The 20,193-nt window shown below is 36.9% G+C and overlaps 1 protein-coding gene across 15 annotated transcripts; it reads right to left on the bottom strand.

Moving 5' to 3' along the window:
* Positions 1-2,098: 2,098 nt before the first annotated feature.
* On the bottom strand, positions 2,099-18,237 carry SIR (sulfite reductase). Of its 15 annotated transcripts, none has more exons than XM_020664300.2 (9): positions 17,458-18,237; positions 11,470-12,255; positions 10,870-11,166; positions 10,564-10,761; positions 9,705-9,839; positions 9,475-9,591; positions 9,148-9,306; positions 8,493-8,691; positions 2,099-2,687 (listed from the first exon to the last, which is right to left on the bottom strand). In XM_020664300.2, exons 1-9 carry the CDS (start codon positions 17,626-17,628, stop codon positions 2,677-2,679), a joined length of 2,073 nt encoding a protein of 690 aa, XP_020519959.1. In that variant the 5' UTR covers positions 17,629-18,237; the 3' UTR covers positions 2,099-2,676. The 15 variants fall into 15 exon arrangements, 13 of the variants coding, with proteins under 13 accessions (XP_020519959.1, XP_088717822.1, XP_088717821.1 ...); XM_088861696.1 differs by having other exon boundaries at positions 11,470-12,252; XM_088861695.1 differs by lacking the exon at positions 2,099-2,687 and adding an exon at positions 6,391-6,413.
* Positions 18,238-20,193: the final 1,956 nt, after the last annotated feature.

Here is a 20,193-nt window from a genome sequence, read left to right as displayed (position 1 = left end):
AGAAATCGATTTTTTAGAAAAAAATTTAAAAAATTTAAGGCCGAAATTTAGTGATCCGACTGATTCTCTAATCTGAATCGCTAATCTTACGATCCGGTCCAATTTTTTAGATGGACAATCCTGATTACCGTAGTACACGTGCTCGAAAGAGCAAGGGCTTAAGACCACAAAGATTGATGTGGAATATAATGTAGTGGGCTATGGAAGCCTAAGATCATGGTTAATAGTCAATGGCAAGGTCTTAAAAAGTTGAAAGCACTGTTTTATCACTGTTATAATGGTCGTTATGAAGATAATTGTGGTGGCCTTTATCACGGTTATACAAGGGGATTGTCTACAAAGTCATTGTATGCAAAGGTTATTATCAATGTTGTATAAGGGGATGGTCAGCAAAAGAGTATTTACCTTTTTTTTTTACAAGTTATAGTCATTATTGCTTTTTAAATTTCAAAATGGGTAGTTGTAAAAGTATTATTGAATAGACAAAAAGTTCTAAAAAAAATATTTTCGAACTTGCTGACTCAACCCAAGCCTTTCAATTTGACATCTAATGGGTAGGAATGGTTACGACCTCCTTATAATAGTGCCTTTATAAACAATTCCTTATATAATTGCTACCAAAGTCTGGGCATTATTTCAAAAGAAAGGTAGTGAGAAGCATTTTAAAATGTGGATCAGTCGGTTGGATTGTCTACCCACTAATCCATATCATTGATTAAAATCGGTGATCTGTCCAAACTGTACAAAGAGAAAAGAAAATATCAGAAACCTTCAATAGACCTAAAAAGGCGTTTTATGGTTAAACAGTAATGAAATAGATGTGGAAAAAGAAACAAATTGGAGTTTTGCAATGGGATAGGGTTGATTTTTTATACGAGTGTTGGCAAAGTCAGCAAAGTAGTTTCTAGTCAGTCGAGTTACTCGGGCTCGGACCCTTGTCGAGCCCAAGTTGGCCCGAGTTAGGTGTCCAACTTGGGGATATTAAAAAACTCAAAAAAAAGAATAATAAAATCTAAAAAATACGAAATTTATTTGGGATATATTTTTTATGTTCAATCACTTTGGCAAAGGTCGGGAAGAGTTTTGGCGATAGATAGTTTTACATTTTCCCATTTTTTTGGATTATTTTAAAAATACCTCCATCACAAATTGATTTTTTAAAATCTATTTTTTATTATTTTTTAATATCATTTTGAAGTATTTTATTTAATCTTACTTTAAACATATATTTCCTATTTTATAGTAATTTTCTCAGTGAGAAAAATAGTTCTTAGGCTCCGTTAATCTCCTCCATCAAGGGTTATGATTATTATCAAAGAATGAATCGCTGACCATACCATATACGTATTTTATACTATGAAAACTCCCCGATAAAGGGCAAAGATGATATAAGATTCCGAAAGAGAGTGTTTGAGCATTAAGGAACCATCCAATTAATTATCTCTACCTCAAGATGTATGAACATGAAGAAAAAGATATTCTACACTACGAGACTGTTTATCCTTGTTAAATGGAGATGGCTTAGGGTATGTAACAAAGTTCAAGAAATTTTTTTGAACTTTGAGTCTAGTCAATTATCATCCATAATCACCTAATTTGAAATATGATAAATAAGAGTGATTCAAGAATTCCAACCCAAAAAGAGTGATTCCCCATTAATTGGATCCAATCAATTCCCACCAATTTCTAATCCAAATGAGGTGATTATGATCTGGATAGGCATTTTTTTAAACATCAAGTAAGCATGTTATTTTTCTCAGCTCTATCTTTATTTTCAAAAGCTTCAAAAGGGAGTCTCTCTCATATCTCTCCTAAAATCTCTCATCTCCATTGATTTTCTTTCTCCTTATCACTTTTATGTTGAGAATTCATGTACCCGTGCCCCGGAATATTGCAGTTATTGCCTTTTCAAAAATGAAATTTGAATGGAGCTTGTTACGTTCAGGAAAGATGGAGCATAACAAGTTAAGAGTCTTAAGAAACTAACAAACAAACATCAGCTTAAGTTTGTTTTGGATTGATATATGGGAATCTCTCCAAATTCGGAAATCATGTGATTTGAAAAGGTTGGTATGCTGAAATTGTGTGAAGTTAGTTATTGTATAAAGAGTTTAAAAACTCTCTCTCAATGTTAAGACACTGTTTTTAGTTCATGATCTTGCTTGAAAAACAAATGCTGAGAACTTGGTCTTGCTTGAAAAAGAAGCATGCAGAAAGAAAATTCAGTAAAAGGGAGAAAGCCTTCAAATAACGCTTCTGCCCATGAAGGAAACCATATCTACTCTTGTCTGTGGTTTCTAATGAGCATTCTTCTGAAGAGGAGAATGAGTTGTCTAGTTTCTAACGAGCTTTCTTGTAAATAAGAGAATGAGAGCATGAGTTGTATGGTTTCTAATGAGCTTTCTTCTAAAGAAGAGCATGAGAGCATTGATGCCTCTATCGATCTCTCGGGTATAAACGATCATATTTTGATTTGAATTCTCGCGACGCTCCCAATTGAGTCCATTGGCAGGTACAAGTGCGTCTCTAAATTGTGGAAGCAATTCCTCTCCTCGCTCTGCTTTGCTCGAACCCGCTCTCTCTCTATTCCGCTGCCTCCCTCAACCTTTGCCCTCATATCCACAAATTTGGGCTTCTGCTTTCTCTGTACCTCCTCCCTATCGTACGTCAGAACCATTAAAATCGAACTGCAAAGCAAAAGTCCCCTTTGGGTGAGACATTCACATATTATCCAGTCTGCAGTAATGGCATGATGTGCTACCCAGCCTCTTCGAGTTCCCAAATCGTTATTGTTTGCAACCCTGTAACCAATGAATACGTTACCCTCCCAGAGTTCCCTTTCAAACTGTTTATTCTAGGGTTTCATTTCATGCCAACGAACCAGAGTTTCAAGGTGTTGGTGACATTTAAGTGGACTAAGTATGCCATGTTTAGCTCTTGAACCGGATTGTGGAAGAGGCTTGAGCATCTGTACTATGTCAAAAATTGGGGTTGGGGTGATATATTGTGGGTGAATGAGGTGTGTTATGGATGCACTGATAATGTATCGTGGGTGAATGAGGTGTGTTATGGATGCACTGATACAAGACAAGATGAGCCCAATTGGGAATGCATTCCACTTCCTACCGATGTAAGAATGCGATCCTCACTGAAACTGATGCCATTCTCATTGAAATTGAAGTTGAAATTGATGGAGTGGGAAGGCCGCGTATGCATGATAGTCTCTTGTTGCCATGTCGAGATATGGGAGCTGACAAAGGCGAAGAATTGGGAGAAAGTCGTTTATCTGCCTCTTTGCCAACTTCAAATTCATGAGTTCGATGGGTATATAGTACCATATGGTCGGTTACTCTTCATTGTTGAAGCTATCATCTCCGTCGACGTCGACAACCAAAGAGGGGGATTTCTGAGGAAATTCTACTGGACGTACCCTCTTATTTCATATACTTCCGATCTTTTGTACCCTAGACTCTCACCTTTTACTCCAACGTTCTAGCCCTTGTGCAGCTAACTTTAACATACTGCAATTTTATTTTTAGTTCTTCTTTACTTTCTTTTTCTCTTTTTTTTTTTTTTTTTTTGGGCTTTTCCTATGGAAGGATTCCCCATCAGGTATCCTTATAAATTGACAACTCTAAATTGATGTGCAAGCTTCACTGCACATCAATTATGGCAACAGAGATTGCATATTGAATTTTGATAACTAAGTGCTCAACCTCCTAGCCCTTGTAATTATCAAAGCAACAAGTACCTCATTGAAAATATAGATGAAAAATAGAAATCAATAACTAATTCACCAAAAAAAGGCCAAAGAAACGATTATTCTCAAAATCTTCAACTTCCCATGAAGCCCGCCCGACCACAAGGCCCACAATAATTAATGACCTTATGGCCCTTTGTCGACAGCCTAGAACACATGGTCATATTAATGATCTTATGGCCCTTTGTCGACACCCTAGAACACATGGTTGTTGACTTTTGAAATTGGCTGGGCCGGTATGATATTAGAGATATCGAATATCGAATCATCATATTATTTTTTATTTTAAATGTAGTCTAATATTAAAGACATCGGATCAGTATACTTAAAAAAAGTACATAAATATGGAGTGGTCCAATTTTATACTTTAGACCAATGAGCAACATCAAACTAAGAGGGAAGAAAGAACTACCAAAAAGAGGGACCTTAGCTTAAAACTTTTTCAATTAAACTAAAATACAACTTTAGTAAATAATACTACTCCACACGTAATTTTTCCTAAACCATAGTTCAATTGACACCTTTTCTTTTATAAACCTAAAACACTAGATTTTTTAGAGTTACAGTAATTTTTTGAAATTTTTTTGAAGCTGATACTGACTAATTTTGTGATCGTGATCTCCAATCCATCAATCAGACATGCTCTTGGGGTGGCTGATCCGGGTCCAATTTTTTAAACCTCGGTGATGAACATGGGCTTAAAAAACGGTGGTTCGAGTTGGATTCCGCCAAGTTGAATTTGACATAATAGGTACACTGAGTGATTTCCTTCCAAAATATGGTTTGGGTAACTTTCTCTTCTTCTTCTTTTCTTATTTCTTATTCGAAATTCACCTTTTTGAACTCATTTTTTACTCTGCTTTGACATTTTTGAGCTTCTCCTTGTCCCTTTTGACATTTTGAGCCCCTTTTCATATACACAAACAACAAAGGGGGGTTTTATGGCAAGAAGTTTTAATAAAAGAAGTAGCCATTTTGAAGCCCAAACCTCCAATCGGCCATTACGTTCACCATTTTGACTGAAATTTATTCTAAAATAATCATTTTAGATTCCCTCTAAAAGCCAGGTCAGAATCTATTGGATCTAAGCCTCTGAGGAGATGAAGAGTTGAAATTTTAGCCATTTTTTGGAAATTCTAGCTTAGATCTATAGATTTCTCAAGTTTTTCCTAAGATTTCCTTATTAGCACCCTATCCACACATACAAGCAAATCCTTAATGGGTCACAAAACCATTGTAGCATTATTTTTAGACATATATCATGCAATCCCTTTCAAAGAAAAGTATACAACGACACCATTTACCTTTGCTACAAAATAGTCACAATCGATCTTGAACATTGGATGTTAAATTGAGCGGTTATATTTTTTTTATTGACCAAGCTCAAAGTTCAAAAGAAATTTTTTCGAAGTTTTTTTTTGACATACCCAAACTATCATATTTCACATCGGATGGTTATAAGTAATTGTAACCTTCTTGTACCAAAGATAAATAATCTCATTTTATTTAAACCATACATAAAAAAATATACAATGAGACCATTTACTTTTGATACAAAATGATCACAATTAATATTGAACATTGGATGTTAAATTGGGTGAATGAATTTATTCAATTGACCAAGCCCAAAGTTCAAAAGAAACTTTCTCGAAATTTGAAACTCTATTTCACATCAAATGGTTATAAGTAATTTTGACCTCTTTGTACTAAAAGTAAACAATGAGACCATTTACCTTTAATACAAAATGGTCACAATTAATCTTGAATATTATTCAATTGGCCAAGCTCAAAGTTCAAAAGAAATTTTCTAAAAGTTTATTATACACCCAAGAGATCCTTAATATGACATGCAGGATTGCAGCATTTTTTTGATATATTTAAAACAAAACAAATATTGAAATCCCCAATTCTTTCAATTGCAATCAAAATCAAAATGACGACCTTATAGAAAGTAAAATAAAAATGAAATCAATAAGTAATTCACCAAGAAAATACCGTTCTCAAAATCTTCAAAATATCCAATCACAACAATATTTAGGCTCCTCCCAATATCAACAATAGCTGTTCAGTAGCCACTTTAGCGTGTAGGTTATTAATTGATTATACAGGTTGTTCATTTATAAGGATTTTCTAATGCGGAGTCCCTCCATAAATATCCATAAAAAATAATGAAATTGAGTCTATTAATGTTAGCCAGTGTTCTAAAACTCCATGGATTCACCCAAGTAATTAAGAACAAGCCAAACTCGGCCGTTAGCACTGTACAATGTACAGATTAGGCCAAGTCAGTATGGATCACTCAAACTCGGACATACTAGGCTGAGTCAGAATAGATCACTCGGACTCATACAGGCTAGGCTAAGTCAGTATGAAAGGGACCCTCATGTGTCCCAACTCTGAGCATTGATTTTGAACCTTGCGTTAGCCTGTCAAGTCAGACCGAAGCAGTTCAGTGCAAGAGTGTTGGGGTAAAAGACGAGAGTTTAGGACTGGACAGATAGGAACTAGTAGAGTGGCTCCAATGGAATTTCCCTAAAAATTTTGCTCTCTTGAGTAGGGCGCTAGGTTTTGCGCTCATAGTTTGAAAGATGCAGAGATTCAAAATGCACCAGAAATCTACATCTCAACTCCTTGTCCTATAAAAATCAGATATCTAAAAAAAAAACAGTAATCAGGACCAATTTCAGTGTGGACTTGAACAAAACTAGGCTACAACTCGTGCAACACGAGAAGTTTGAAACAAGTAAAACTTTTTAATTTGGAACTTCTCGAAAGCATAGTTCAATCAAATAAATACGCATATATGAGAAGACTGAATGCACAAAATTATTCTAATTTGGAGAATTAATGGGAATGTGATTTTTCAATTCCCCTTTGCAGTATTTTCTACCACCAATTTTTCGAAATTTATAAGATCAAAGACTTACACATGTTTGAAGATTGGATCAGAATCATTGGGCTCCAATTCCCAATTTGACTGATCCAAATTGGTAATTCCTTACTCAAATCGACGTACGACCTCAACAAAAAATGTATAAAGAACTATCTACAAAAACACATCAGAAAAAACAAAAATGTATAAAGAATTATCCACAAAAACACATCAGAAAAAATTTTATCTGGCAGTTGTACATCGCTAATCAAATAAATGAATTATTACTAATCATAAAGGCTATTTCTATCATTGGCCAGTTATGCATCGCTAACCATGAATAATCAGTGATATTTTTGTCCTTTCAATCAAACCACTGAAGTTAGCTGAATAACCAAAACGCCGACATTTGTTCAACGTTTCCTAATGTCGAACAGAAAAAGGAAATTTTGTCATTTTTACCATATTGTTTAACACAAACTACTGCCCAACTCTGACATCGCCAAAACCTGAGTTAAATTCGCCAACCCAAACAGTAAATCCAGGAAAAAAATTAAGTTCCTCCAAAAATGCTAACAGATAATAGCAAAAGAACATACCAATTATGAGAAGAAAACCTAGTGCATCAAGTAAGTATACTTATCAGCCTAGAAGGAACCATTTTTAATCCAATTAACAAAAAAGATAACATAAAGCAAAGAAACATCTTCCGGGAGGCACCTAGGCAGCCAGGGGTTCAATGCCATCCAAGTTTAAAAAGGGCAAGAGGTGTCCAGTAATCTTGTTTTAGGTCCAGATTTTGTATAAAAAATATAGTTATGCACACACCCAAATAAAAAAACACCTAAAACACCCCACCCGATAGGTATTTTTCACCTAGCCGAGTTTAGTCCCATGGGGACTGCCTAGGCGGGGTACTAGGAGGATCTCTTGGGCACCCGCCTAGGGTCCTTGGATGGGCAGTGGGGCCAAGCCCGTCTAGTTGGTCTGCCCAGGCCTGGGCAGTGGGGCCAAGCCCGTCTACGTGGCTGCCTATGCACTGGGCAGATCTCTTTTTGAATCAATGTATAGAACTCACCCACCAAGCAAGTGAGTTTACTCACTGATTTGTCTTAAAGCACACCACTTACGCTACGAATGATCTCACATATATACAAAGGAATATCCATTTCCCAAATTCCCACCAGAAAAATGGGTGGAAATGGTAAGAATCAATGTTGTTCTCACTCAAAACTTTGAGAAGGAGAAGCAATAGGAAATGTGTACAATAAGACCAACCTTTGGTACAAGGTCACAAACAGTCGGATAAAAAATCAGGTAGTTGGGGTTGCAGCATTAACTGCACACAAAGTCCAAAATAGAGTTTATTGAAAGTTTTGTCACACTTAAATCTGTCAGATTTCATATCTGATAGCTAAAATTGATTGAGACCTCCTTGTACCAAAAGTAAATGGTTTTATAGTATACAATTCAAAGCCATAGCATAGATACGAGTTGCTCTTAAGTTTCTCTAAACAGGCAAATATGAAACAAATTAACAAAAAAGAACAAGAAGTTTGCCAACTCCAAGTAATCATTTCCCAAGTTTATGCATCACCAAGACTCTCTCGCTCTTCTCCACCCTTTTTCTAGGCATAACCACAGGACAGGAACCCGACAAAAAACATGATATTTTCTCATATAAATATAAAGCAGTCCTCTTATGTGGAACTCTAGCACTCTATAGCAGTCTGGAAACCCAGCTTTTCTTATGCTGCAAAAAAACGAGAGGACAAAAAAACAACCCTTCTGCAACAAGAATCTCATCATAACTACTTGCGAATACAGTAAATTATCAGTTTTTGGAAGAAGCTCACTCACTTTTGCCATTTTGCTGAGAGGCCACATAGTTGCGAATAATTTCCATGGCCAACTGGTGGGCATTCTTGTTCTGTAACTTTGCAAGCTCATCCATCGCTTCATAGGTCTCCCTGTCTGCAAACAATTTCAAGTTGAACCTTGAGGAAGATGGTACTGGGCCTTCCCACTTATCCACAACTTCTTGCAGTTTGGTGAAACCCTGCAAATGATGGATTTTAATATCACTGTGAGTGTCTTAGAACCACCACAAAACTATACCTGCACACATTAGAAGTAGTCTAAGGAATCCTCTATTTTGTGGTTCCCACATCAATTTCCTTTCAGTTTACTATGTTTTGATGTGCATAGGCGCATGAGAGAAAGAGAGATTTTTTTTCTAAGTACAATGTGCTGTGAAATGCAATGATTAATGTGTGTGCGTGTCAGAGAGAGGATCTGAATGTGTGCATTGATTCATAATTAATTGTCAACCTATTATTATATCAGTAAAGATGAAGAAAAGGCATGTTGAAAAGAGAGGGTTTATACACATCAAGAGTCAACATTAAATTAATAAATTTTTAAACAAGATCTCATGTCGATGGAGAGTGACAGTCCATATGTATGAGGTATGTCGTGATATGCTATAATAAGCTCTGCCAGATAATAAGTTTACCATGCGATCTGTGAAGGTGCCAAACGATTCGCCTTGCAAGCGCTTCCTCTTCCATGTGTAGAACAATGGCTCCAAAACCTTCTCTAGGTCCTGAATCTTCACCTTGTTCATGAAAGTCCTTGCCAACGTGGTTTGATTAGGTGTGCCACCAAGCCAGATCTGTTGAAGCCATGAAGCACTTTATGACTTTTAGCACCCAACTCAAATGTTCAAGGAGAAAGGAGAGAGAATATTCTCATTTTCCTTTAATAAGCATTTGACGAATGAACAACAAGTATTACATTTATAGAGAAAAAAGAAAAAGAAAAACATGGACATCATAAAGACCTGATAGCTGTTGGGTCCATCACCAACCAGTCCAAGTTCAGCCATATAAGGTCTAGCACAACCATTGGGGCATCCAGTAACCCTTACTACAACTGATTCATTATACTTGAGGCCAACCTGAAATAGAGAAACTTATTCATGTTCAATTGTGTGGGCACTAAACTCTAAGCATCAAAGACTAATATTTAGGCTCACAAGCATCGTAATGTTTGCCTGTATGCCTGCTTTACCTTCTCGAATACACCTCTTATTCTTTTGAGAATATCCGGCGTTCCACGTTCAGCTTCAGTTATGGCCAGGGGACACAAGGGTAGGGCGGGGCAAGCCATTGCTGTCAGGTTCAGAGGATCCACATATCGTGGTTGCTGATCACATGTATGGTGAGGTATGGGCAATACTTCATGAAAAGAATAAATCTCTCTCTCTCTCTCTCTCTCTCTCTCTCTCTCTCATGCACACACACACAAACAATCAATCAAACTACCAAATTAAGTAAATAATATTAAGCCAAATTCATGATACCAACTAAAGCATGATAAAAGCAGTGCTATTAGGAAGGAAACGGACTTGCGTCAAGATGGTAGAGGTTAGGTTTTCATAGGTCTCAAGTTCCATCGCTATGTAACCATGTCAAAAAAAAAAAGCAGTGTTATTAGGACCAGACAGGTCATTCAACTGGTGAGGGGATCTGTCCCGACCAAACAGGTTAAACCAACCGGTTCACTGTTCAGACCATCTGAAATATACAAAACAAAAAAGATAAAAACTAAATAAAAATTTTGGTTGAAACCCGTCTGAACCGACCAATTCACATGGCTTCAAACTTCAACTGGCCTAATCGGCCAGTTCAGTTTGGATTTTGACTGGTTTTGACCAGTTGCTTGTTCAGTCTGGACAGTTGAACTGCCCAGTCCAAGAATCAAACAGGATACTCTCGGATTCGATGCTGGTTCAATGCTCCCCCTGGTTTGGGACCCCAAACCAACCAGTTGGGCCACCTGTTCCCGGTCTTAACCGGCCAGTCCTATCAAAGAATCTTCTCCATAATAGCTCTGTCGAGTTGCTATAGCAACACCAAAAGAAAATTACCAGCAAGCCAGCTTGTGCAAGAGCTGTGGTGAGAGGTCGCTTCCAGGCACGCCGGATGTCACACAATATGATGTTCTGGTTAGGTGTCAGACGCACGCTCAAGTTATACTTCTCAATTATCTCCCTCAATGTCTTCTTCATTGTCCCTTGAATACGCCCATTATCAACATGGAGGCCACAAAATAGTGACCCATTGCCCTGGCAAAATAGCACAGAGACAAAAAAGTAGCGAGAGAGAGAGATACATGAAAAACATAACTAAATAACCCTGCTAAATCTAAAACTAAACAAACTCGAGCAAATTACCTGCTCGTGCCACCCCAAATAGCTCTTGAACTCCCACTCCGGTAACTCTTGAAATGGCTGGAACTTTTTCCCATAATATTTCTCGACTTCGCTTCTGAACCTCTCAATTCCCCATTCACTTATTAGGTACTTCATTCTACTATATCTTCGGTCGTCTCTTCTACCATTATCTCGCTGAGTGCACACAATTGCTTTCACAGCATAGAGTATATCCTCTTTCGGAACATAGCCCAGAGGTTCACCTAATCGTGGGAATGTGGTATCAATCCTGTGTGCTCTTCCCATACCACCTCCAACCTGCCCGCCCATATGCCCATCAAGCCCCACCAATTATAGTCAAATAACCAAAGCATAAATCCAACTCAACGAATTCAGAAAAAAAAAAAAAAAAAAATTACCACAGCTCAAAAGGAATAAAAACTCCAGCTATTGGGTTAACAATGCAATTTTAGAATTCAAAAAATAATTCATAATGCCCATTAACATGGCTATACACAATATTGTCATGGTATTTGGTCATTCAAATTCCTTAGAAAGGCCCTTTAGCTTAACAAATATGCTACTCTAAAAAAAAACAAAGAGATAAGGAGTGAGTTATACATAAATATTGAAGCCCTGCGGTTCCCCATCAGCATCAGAAACCACCACAACGCCAATGTCATTAGTGAGGATATCCACTGAATTATCAGTTGGTACAGTAACAGCAACCTTAAACTTCCTTGGCAAAAACTGGGTCCCATAAATGGGCTCTGGAGAACCTGGAAAGTTCGTCCCATGGGTATTGTCATTTCTAGCCTTTACCACTTCAGGTGGCTCAGCCGACATGATCATCTCCCCATCAACCCACAAATCGTAATAAGCACCTGATTGAGGGGTCAAAAGTGCAGCTATGTGTTCGGCTGTCTCCTGAGCAAACAAGTAATCTTTTCTCATAAATGGAGCTGCAGGGGCAAGAACATTTCTGTTGAGATCACCACAAGCTCCAAGGGTTGACCCCATATTTCTAATTATGGTGCTCATCACTGTCTTGAGATTATGCTTTAGAATTCCATGTAATTGGAATGTTTGTCTAGTTGTTAGCCGAAGGGTGCCAATTCCAAACTCATCAGCAAGGCTATCCATTGCCAAATAGAGCTTATTGGGGACCTTACCACATGGGTTCTTAGTCCTGAGCATAAAAGAATAATTCTTTATTCCACGTTCATCACGGTTAGTTTGTTGATAGCTTCCATGGAATTTGATCAGTTGGGTGGCAGCCTCATTTACATTCGGGGCTTCTGCTTCCAACTCCTCATTAAGAGGGTATCTCAGGAAATTGCTATGCTCTTTGATTATTTCGACTTTGCTGCGCTTGGGTTCGGATGAAGTATCCGGCTTTACAGGCTGCTGCACAGGAAGATTTAACTGAATGAGTTTATTATCTCAATACAAAAATCAAGATATAACAGAATAAGAAGAATAAAACACTCATGAATTAGACATAGATTGCAAAATCTATAGAGAGAGAGAGAGAGAGGGGATAGATTGTTCAAACTAAAACTAAATAAACCAGCATCACAGACGTGCATGTGTGCAATCATACACAGAGATGTTTGTGCAAGCCAAGTATAATAAAATCCTTCAGCTCAAAGACTGCAACCAGTTCTTCCCATGGACTTGTGGCATAAAACTCAATCAGTACCAGTGACTAAACTGAAAGACCCCTGATATTTCTTAGATCATTCTATCATATAAAAGAAGAGTTTTGACCACAAATACCATAACACATGCTAGTCAGCACAAATGAAAGAGTTTACAGCAAACTGTAAATCTGCATATGTGTTGGCTTAGCGTATAGGATGCAGTTAAGAGTAAGTCCTAGGCTATATAAAAACAAAGTAATGCCTCACGTTCAATCCCCATCCAGAAAGCACTTTGGGCGTTGGAATTCTCCATGACGACTCTAAAATCAATTTCCAACACCGACTATGAAATTTGAAGCTCAAAAAATGGTACAAATCTTGCAGATCCATGAAAACTTATGTCTAGGGCGAAATGGATGGTAAAATAATGTGTTAACATATACACTATTTTTAGGGCTTTAAATCCTAGTTTTTTTTCACATCCATAATGATCAAGCCCGAGATTATCGATTTGAAGGTTTTCCGACGCCAGAACTACAAATTTTTATGAGTTTTGTGGTGAGGCTTCATATATTTTGATACGGTCGCAGCTCTATCAAACATTTTCCCATAGTCAAGCATCAATTTCCCACATTCTTCCTAGCCATGCAAACATAGTGTATATTTTTTCATAATCAGAAGAACAAAGACATTCCGAAAATAAATGCCAAAAACGGCCTAACTTCTGCCTAGGCAACCGCCTCCACTGCCTAGGGGGCCAGAGTGCTAGGCCTAGGCTGCCCTTCTAGGGTGGCAGCCACCCAGGCAGCACTTAGCACCTAGGCCTAGGCACCTGCCTAAATCACCCCTTGCCTGAGGGTGGGAAAATTGCCCTAAGATAAGGGCCATTAGAGTGATTTTCCCCTTTTAAGGGAGAAAACGAAGAAACCCATGGGGTATCCTACTCCCCCTCCCAAAAGTTTTTTCTAGGGTTTCTCTTCCCAAAAAGAATCAGAGATTGTGACAACTCTGAAATTTTTTAAATAAAAAATTTTTTTAGAAGATTGAGAAATCATCCAATACCTCATTTTTTCATTGGATTCGTTTGGAACTAGCAAGAGAGGCTACAAAAGGAATTTTTGGGTGATTCATATTCATCCAAAACATCAAGGATCAGGAGCCAATTATATATATGCATATATTTACATAAAAGACACATAATATGCAATCATGTGGATTATATACATATACATATATATATATATATATATATATATATATATATATATATATATATATGGAAAGAGATTTCTTAAGCTAGCTATAATGAATAGTATAAGCTACTAGCTCACAGCCGTTAGATCTTCATCAGGTGGTTCAAAATTCATATCACTATTTTAATTTTAATCTTTTTTCTATAAATCGGATTAAGATGAAATTTTAGGTGTATATACCTAACCCTATTGCGCACCCTATAAAAATATAAAACAATTACTTTCAATAATTTAAAATGACCAAATTACCCCCATCATTTTTCAGGGGTATTTCGATCATTTTATATTTTAGGAATATTGTTTATATATATTTTTATTGTGTGCCCTATTTTTTAGCACACACGTCCAAAATTTTATTACGATCTGATTTCTAGAAAAAAGATTAAAATTTAGATAGTGATATGAAGTTTGAACCACCCGATGAAGATCTGACAGCTGAGAGCAAGTAGCTTATACTATTTCATTATAGCTTGTAGCTTAAGAAATATTTTTTCCATATATATATATATATATATATATACCTCTTTGTCTTAGTTATGGACAACTTAACTAGGCACCTACAAGATGAGGTATTGTGGTACATGTTGTTCGCAGATGACATAATTTTGATCAATGAGACCCGAAACGGCGTCAACACAAAATCAAAACTTTTGAGGGATACTCTGTAATCTAGAGGTTTTAAAATTAGCCGGACTAAGACAAAACGCACTTTCGATATTTTGGGTTGATAATCCAGGAAAATAGAGAGATTGGGGAAGATGTCGCACATAGATTTAGAGCTGGGCAGGTGAAGGGGAGATGTGTAACCGGAATTTTATGTGATCGTCGTATACTAATGAAGCTAAAGGAGGACAAATATGAAAGCAACTTTGCTCTAAGGGGCGGAATGTTAGGCAGTCAAAAAACAATATATCTATAGAATGAGTGTAGTGGAGATGAGGATGTTGAGATGGATGAGTGGCAAGACAAAAAGGTATAGAATTCGAAATGAATACATTCAAAAATTTTTAGGTGTGGTGCTAATAGGTGATAAGATGAGAGAGAGTAGACTTAAGTGGGTTGGCCATGTGTGGCGCAGACCCAGTGAAACACTTGTTAGGAGGTGCAAGTTGATTCAAATAAAAAGCTCAAAATGACAAGGGGTAGGCCCAAAAGGACAAGGTTGAAAGTAGTGAGAAAAGATAAGACGAGTTATGACCTCTCTGAGGGTGTAGCCCTTAACAAAGCAAAATGGCAGACCAAGATTCGCATAATCGATCCCAATTAATTGAGAAAAGGCTTTGATTAATACACACACACACATAAAAGATATACATAAAAGACACATATATATGCAACAATGTGCATTTGGTATGCACATATATGCATATATACACATTAATGATTCATGAACATGTGTCTGAGACCATTTTAGAGCACACATATGTACATATGTATGTTCTAGAGACTGGGTGCCTTGAAACCTGGCCCCAGCTTAGTGCCTACGCATCCAAAACCCCCCTGACCACCTGACCGCTGCCCTACATTTCTAAAACCTTGATTTCAAAGGTAAACAAATAAAGAAATGAACGCACATTAATTTTTTTTCTTTGGTAAAGATACTCATGTGGTGTTGGAAATTGGAATCATTACATAAATTACTATCATTATACGTCAGTTTTAGAGTTCTCTATCAGGTTTACCATGCTAGTTGACATATCATCACTTAAATAGTTCAAGAGGAGTACAGTGAATTGCTACAGCTCATGCATTGCCTATAATGGCAATATGTTCACAAGTGACGGAGGATGATCATTTATAGTCAGCCACCAGGGAAAATTTTTGTGCATAAGCTGATGTAGTGAATCCCCTCAAACGCATTTGACGACAAGTGCCATCACCAAGGATAATGCATGCTCTACTGATCAAGTAATTACCTCACTAAGTTAACCCATGAATGCTTTAATCATTGCATGCAGATGACAGCCAATCTACAATTGATATCAAAGGTTCGCTTTCCAAAAAGCTATCTTTGAAGCAAACCCATCTTACACTGCATCTTTTTTGCTTTATTTCTTTTCTTTTCTTTTTTTTAGATCGCCAATCTTGGACCATGGTCCATTGTACACTCATAGTTATGTAACTATGGCCCCATGGTGAGTGGTGAATTCAGCATCAAAAATATTCATAGATATTGATGGATGTCATACTCACATTAATGATGCAACAAACATTTTTTTGTTAAATGTTGACTGGGTAAGAATGGAATTATACTGAGTCTTAAAGGTCATTCATCAACCAGTAACCACAGGCAAAAATCCCAATTGGCTTCTATATGAGCCATGACGAAATCAAATCCAATTTGGATTGCCTACATAGATTCGCTGTTATCATGTAACACCGGGAAGCCCAAGGCACGACAATTGAGAAGGAAGATCAAAAAAGAATGCCTCCAAACATTTTTCCATGTAAAGATGTTTCCATACCTTTTCCCATGTGAAGGAGCACCAATGAGAAACTATATGTTCCATGGGCTATCACAAAAGGAAAGGGTAATCAATGAGAGGAGAATAAAGTAACAGGTCAAGAGAATGTTGGTCTTTCATGAAGTTTCTTCTCAGGTAGATAATGCACTTGCTATTTACCTTTTTTCTCCCTATTTTTCCATCCTATTTTTTCAGCCCTTCTTTCCAGTTTATTGGACATTAGCGGATATATAGGATCAATATACCTTTTTAGTGAGCATTTATCCTCTTGCATGAAAGCTTATTATCTGTAACATCGAATCTAGCTATTGAAGTAACTTATATCACATGAAATCATCTGCTTCAGGGGCGGCTGCTCCTTAACATAAAGGAAGAAATATCCACCAATTATGTAATGGAACATTTCCTTGCGGTTCTTTGAAGTAGATTTCATGCATATATATTTTTTTTTTTAAGAGAGAGATAGAGAGTAGGGCGTGCAGCTCAAGTCGTCAGGCATGATTCGAACCCAAGACCTTAACGCCTATAAACCACACGCCACCGTGACAACACTTTAAGCCATCAGATTTCATGCATATATTTACAAATCAAGGGCAATAGTTTGGCCATATATACATTAAAAAAATGCTATACTTTCTTTTAACACATAATATAGATTAGAAGATGGGACAAATTTGATGATTGAAAAAACATTTAAATGCCTCTGCATTCACATCTGAAGACAACCTTGATCAAAGAGCAAAGGAATCTTTAGTCCCAAGAAGCCATCACTAATAAAAATTGACTGAATATGAAACAAATTCTCATATTCGTCCAGAAACCTTCTTAGTACAAGTCTTCCTTGCCAATACACATCCCTAAGACTGGAAGTGTTAAGTTAACTACTAGGCTCTTTCGATGTTACAGAACCGAATTAGAACCACATTCACCATTCCAGCATGTACAGCAAAAACCCAATTGATAAACGGAAGTATATCCAACAAATACCACATAAAACGAAAGGCCCAACACCTCAAATATCAATCTAAATAACTCCTTTTGCTTCTAATGCTAAATATCCCGAAACAAGCACAAAAACTAAAGCGGTAACTAGCTCAAAAATCAAACAAAATACATTACGCCAAACAATAAAGAAAACCCAACAAATGTAGATAATTGCATCAGTAATAAAGATTATGATATCCAGCGTGCAACCAATATTTCAAATACAAAATAGAGGAACCAAAAGGAAAAGACAAGAAAACTTACAGTGGCAACAGCTCGAATTACATTCGAAAAACTTGAAGGATTTGCAGGAAAGACACTGAGACGCCCAATCATTGCAGCTGAACCAGCCTGTCTCAGACCATTAAGGGCCGGAAGTTGAAGCCTGGCCTCCATTAAGCCAGCAGTTGTCGTTGCTCCAACTGAGGCCCCCATGAAAATTGATAGCTTTTTATTTTAGTCGATCTCCACTCCGATGCTTCAGACAACCAGAGAATCTATCAATCAGCTCCTCAGAAACCCAATATCACTCGACGCAAGCTTACATTCAATTGAAAACCTAAAATTCACACCTCAGTGACCAAAATTCCACTCTGTGATGCTAATGGACAAACTCTCGTATCACCACAAAGCTCCACTGTAAAGCTCACAAAAACCCTACTACCAGTACAAAGCTTCACTTTCGAGCTAAATAGACTAATAAAGCCCTAGTATCAGCAAAAAAAATCTAATGAAGCCCCAAATCAGCGACCAGGATAGAGAATCTGCAGTCACTGTAAAGCATTTACAGAAGCGGTAACCCTAGAAACAAAAAGGTTACCCCTCAGTCTTTTATACCGAAGCACAGGGGAAGTCGCCGGAATTCTGCCACGACACGTTTTCGGCAGGTGGGTTCATTGAATCTGGATGGTTTCCGGTCGGTCTCCGGTCGCCTGAAGGCCGTCTAAAAGCTAAACGTGCAGCCGCCATCATAGTGAACCTTTAAATAGTCAGAGAAACAGCACCAAATGCCCTAGAAATTGTAGTAAAGTACGCAGCCACAACGAAATGAAATCTTTGTGGAGCGAATAAAGAAAAGCTAAAAAACATCCCATAATAGAGTAGAGAATGACAAAGTTGCCCCTGACTTTTCATTGGAGTGAGGGGTGACATTTCCAATCGAGGGATGAAATTTCGGAAACCAAATTTCCAACAGGTTTGTGTGAGCCAGTTTTGTTTGGGATTGTAAGTTTCGGTGCCAGAAGTTCAAATTTTTAGGGTGTTGTGGTTAGGGTGGCAATGGATGGGACCCGTCGGGTATATCCGATATGGGTCCAACATTTGTACCCAAGGGGTCGGATCTAGGTCCAAAGCTTGGACCCGAATACTATTCGGGTTCGTTCGGGTCCGGGTCGGTTCAACCCAACTCGTACCCACAAGTTGTTGCAAATAAAATACTTGAAGCCTAATGAAAGTGCGAGTTTAATTCCAATCATATAATACATCTAAATAATCAAATTTTAAGATTGGGTGTGGTTTCTATGAGGTTGTACCTTTAAACAATCCAATTAAGATGTACCTCCAAAATTTATCATAACATGTAATTTTGGTGTAAATAATTCTTAGGATTATCTGAAAATCTATTTTTATGTCTAATTATAGAATTTTAAACTCCAAAAATAGTTAAAATCAAATAGATCGATGAATGTATGAAAATCTTGAAAATAGACAATTTAGATAATATATGAAAATCTTGAAAATATACAATTTAGATAATATATAAAAATATTGAAAGTAGACAATTTATATATCTTGATGTCGAGATGATCAATTATAATGTTTTCAGCATTTAAACAACATTTTTTGATGGATTTTTGAGGTGCATCTGTAATTCTACATTTTAAAATTACAACTTTATATAAACTTTTTCCTTTAAGATTTCATTATCAATCCCATGCAAACTAACTACTAATCGAGATTAAACTAACTATACACACACATCGAGATTGTCAGTGATATTTTCAAATCTAAAGGCATTTAACTAAGGGTGCGGTTTGTATAGAGCCGAGGTTCTAAACAATCAAAATAAAGCCCACCTTCAAATAGTATCAAGAAATGTGGTTTTTAATACAATAAATATTTGTGATAACTTTAAAATATATTTTCATGTTTAATTATAAATTTAAAGCTTAAAAAATAATGTAGATCGAGCATATCTATAAAAACTTGGAAGTCTTGAAAATTGACGGTCAAAAAATGTGTTACAAGATGCACTATTTCCAAAAATCCATTTTCTTTCCCCATGTCCATGCATCTTGATGTCGAGATGATGAATTTGAGGATATTTGAGCATCAAAACAACATCTTCTAGTAAAAATTTTGAGATAGGCTCTATTTTAATCGTTTAGAGCGTCGGCTCTATATAAACTTCTTCCTTAACTAAATGCGATTTTAAGATTTTATCCCATTATTTGTAAATTTTTTTAGGGCATTATATAGGATATAAGACCACTAACTCATTCATACCACATTATATCTTAAAATATGCGACTTCTATAACGCCCGAGCTTTATAAAAATAAAGAAAAGCGTTAAAAAGCACTTTCGGCATTGAAAACCTTCATGATTGCTCAAAAATCCATTTTCAATACTGATTATGAATTTTGATGCTTAGAAAATTATAGAAATCTTGTGAATATATGGAAACTTATTTTTAGAGCAAAATAGCTGGTCTATGTAATATTTTACATTATACCCTATTATTAGGGTTTGATTTTTTTTTTTTTTTCTCACAACTACCATGGTCCAGGTAAAACGATGGATGTGAAGGTTTACCAACACAAGTGAGTTTTGAGGGGGGGCATCACTTTTTTTGATACGGTCGTAGCCCTATGGAAGCATCTTCCTATCTAGTCTAGTTCCCATAAAGCGGTCAACCTCGAACGGTCACTGTAGTAAACCTCCAAACTCCATCAAAAAATGCAGCATCAGTGCTATAAACTTTTACGATAGCACAAAAATC

Source organism: Amborella trichopoda, chromosome 3 (genome assembly GCF_054954075.1).
Source record: "Amborella trichopoda isolate Santa Cruz 75 chromosome 3, AtrichopodaSantaCruz75HAP2 v2.0, whole genome shotgun sequence".
Taxonomy (NCBI): Eukaryota; Viridiplantae; Streptophyta; class Magnoliopsida; order Amborellales; family Amborellaceae; genus Amborella; species Amborella trichopoda.
The sequence above is the reverse complement of the archived record's forward strand: the minus strand, read 5'-3'. Positions and strand labels throughout refer to the sequence as shown.

Excerpts from the sequence above, each read along its gene's own strand:
- SIR (XM_088861691.1), bottom strand. The coding sequence starts at position 17,628 with ATGGGGGCCTCAGTTGGAGCAACGACAACTGCTGGCTTAATGGAGGCC. Across the intron at positions 9,307-9,474 it reads ATGGACCCAACAGCTATCAG|ATCTGGCTTGGTGGCACACC; the intron begins GTCTTTATGATG and ends TGGCTTCAACAG. Across the intron at positions 7,142-8,492 it reads CTCTCAGCAAAATGGCAAAA|GTTTTGGCGATGTCAGAGTT; the intron begins GTGAGTGAGCTT and ends AATTTAACTCAG.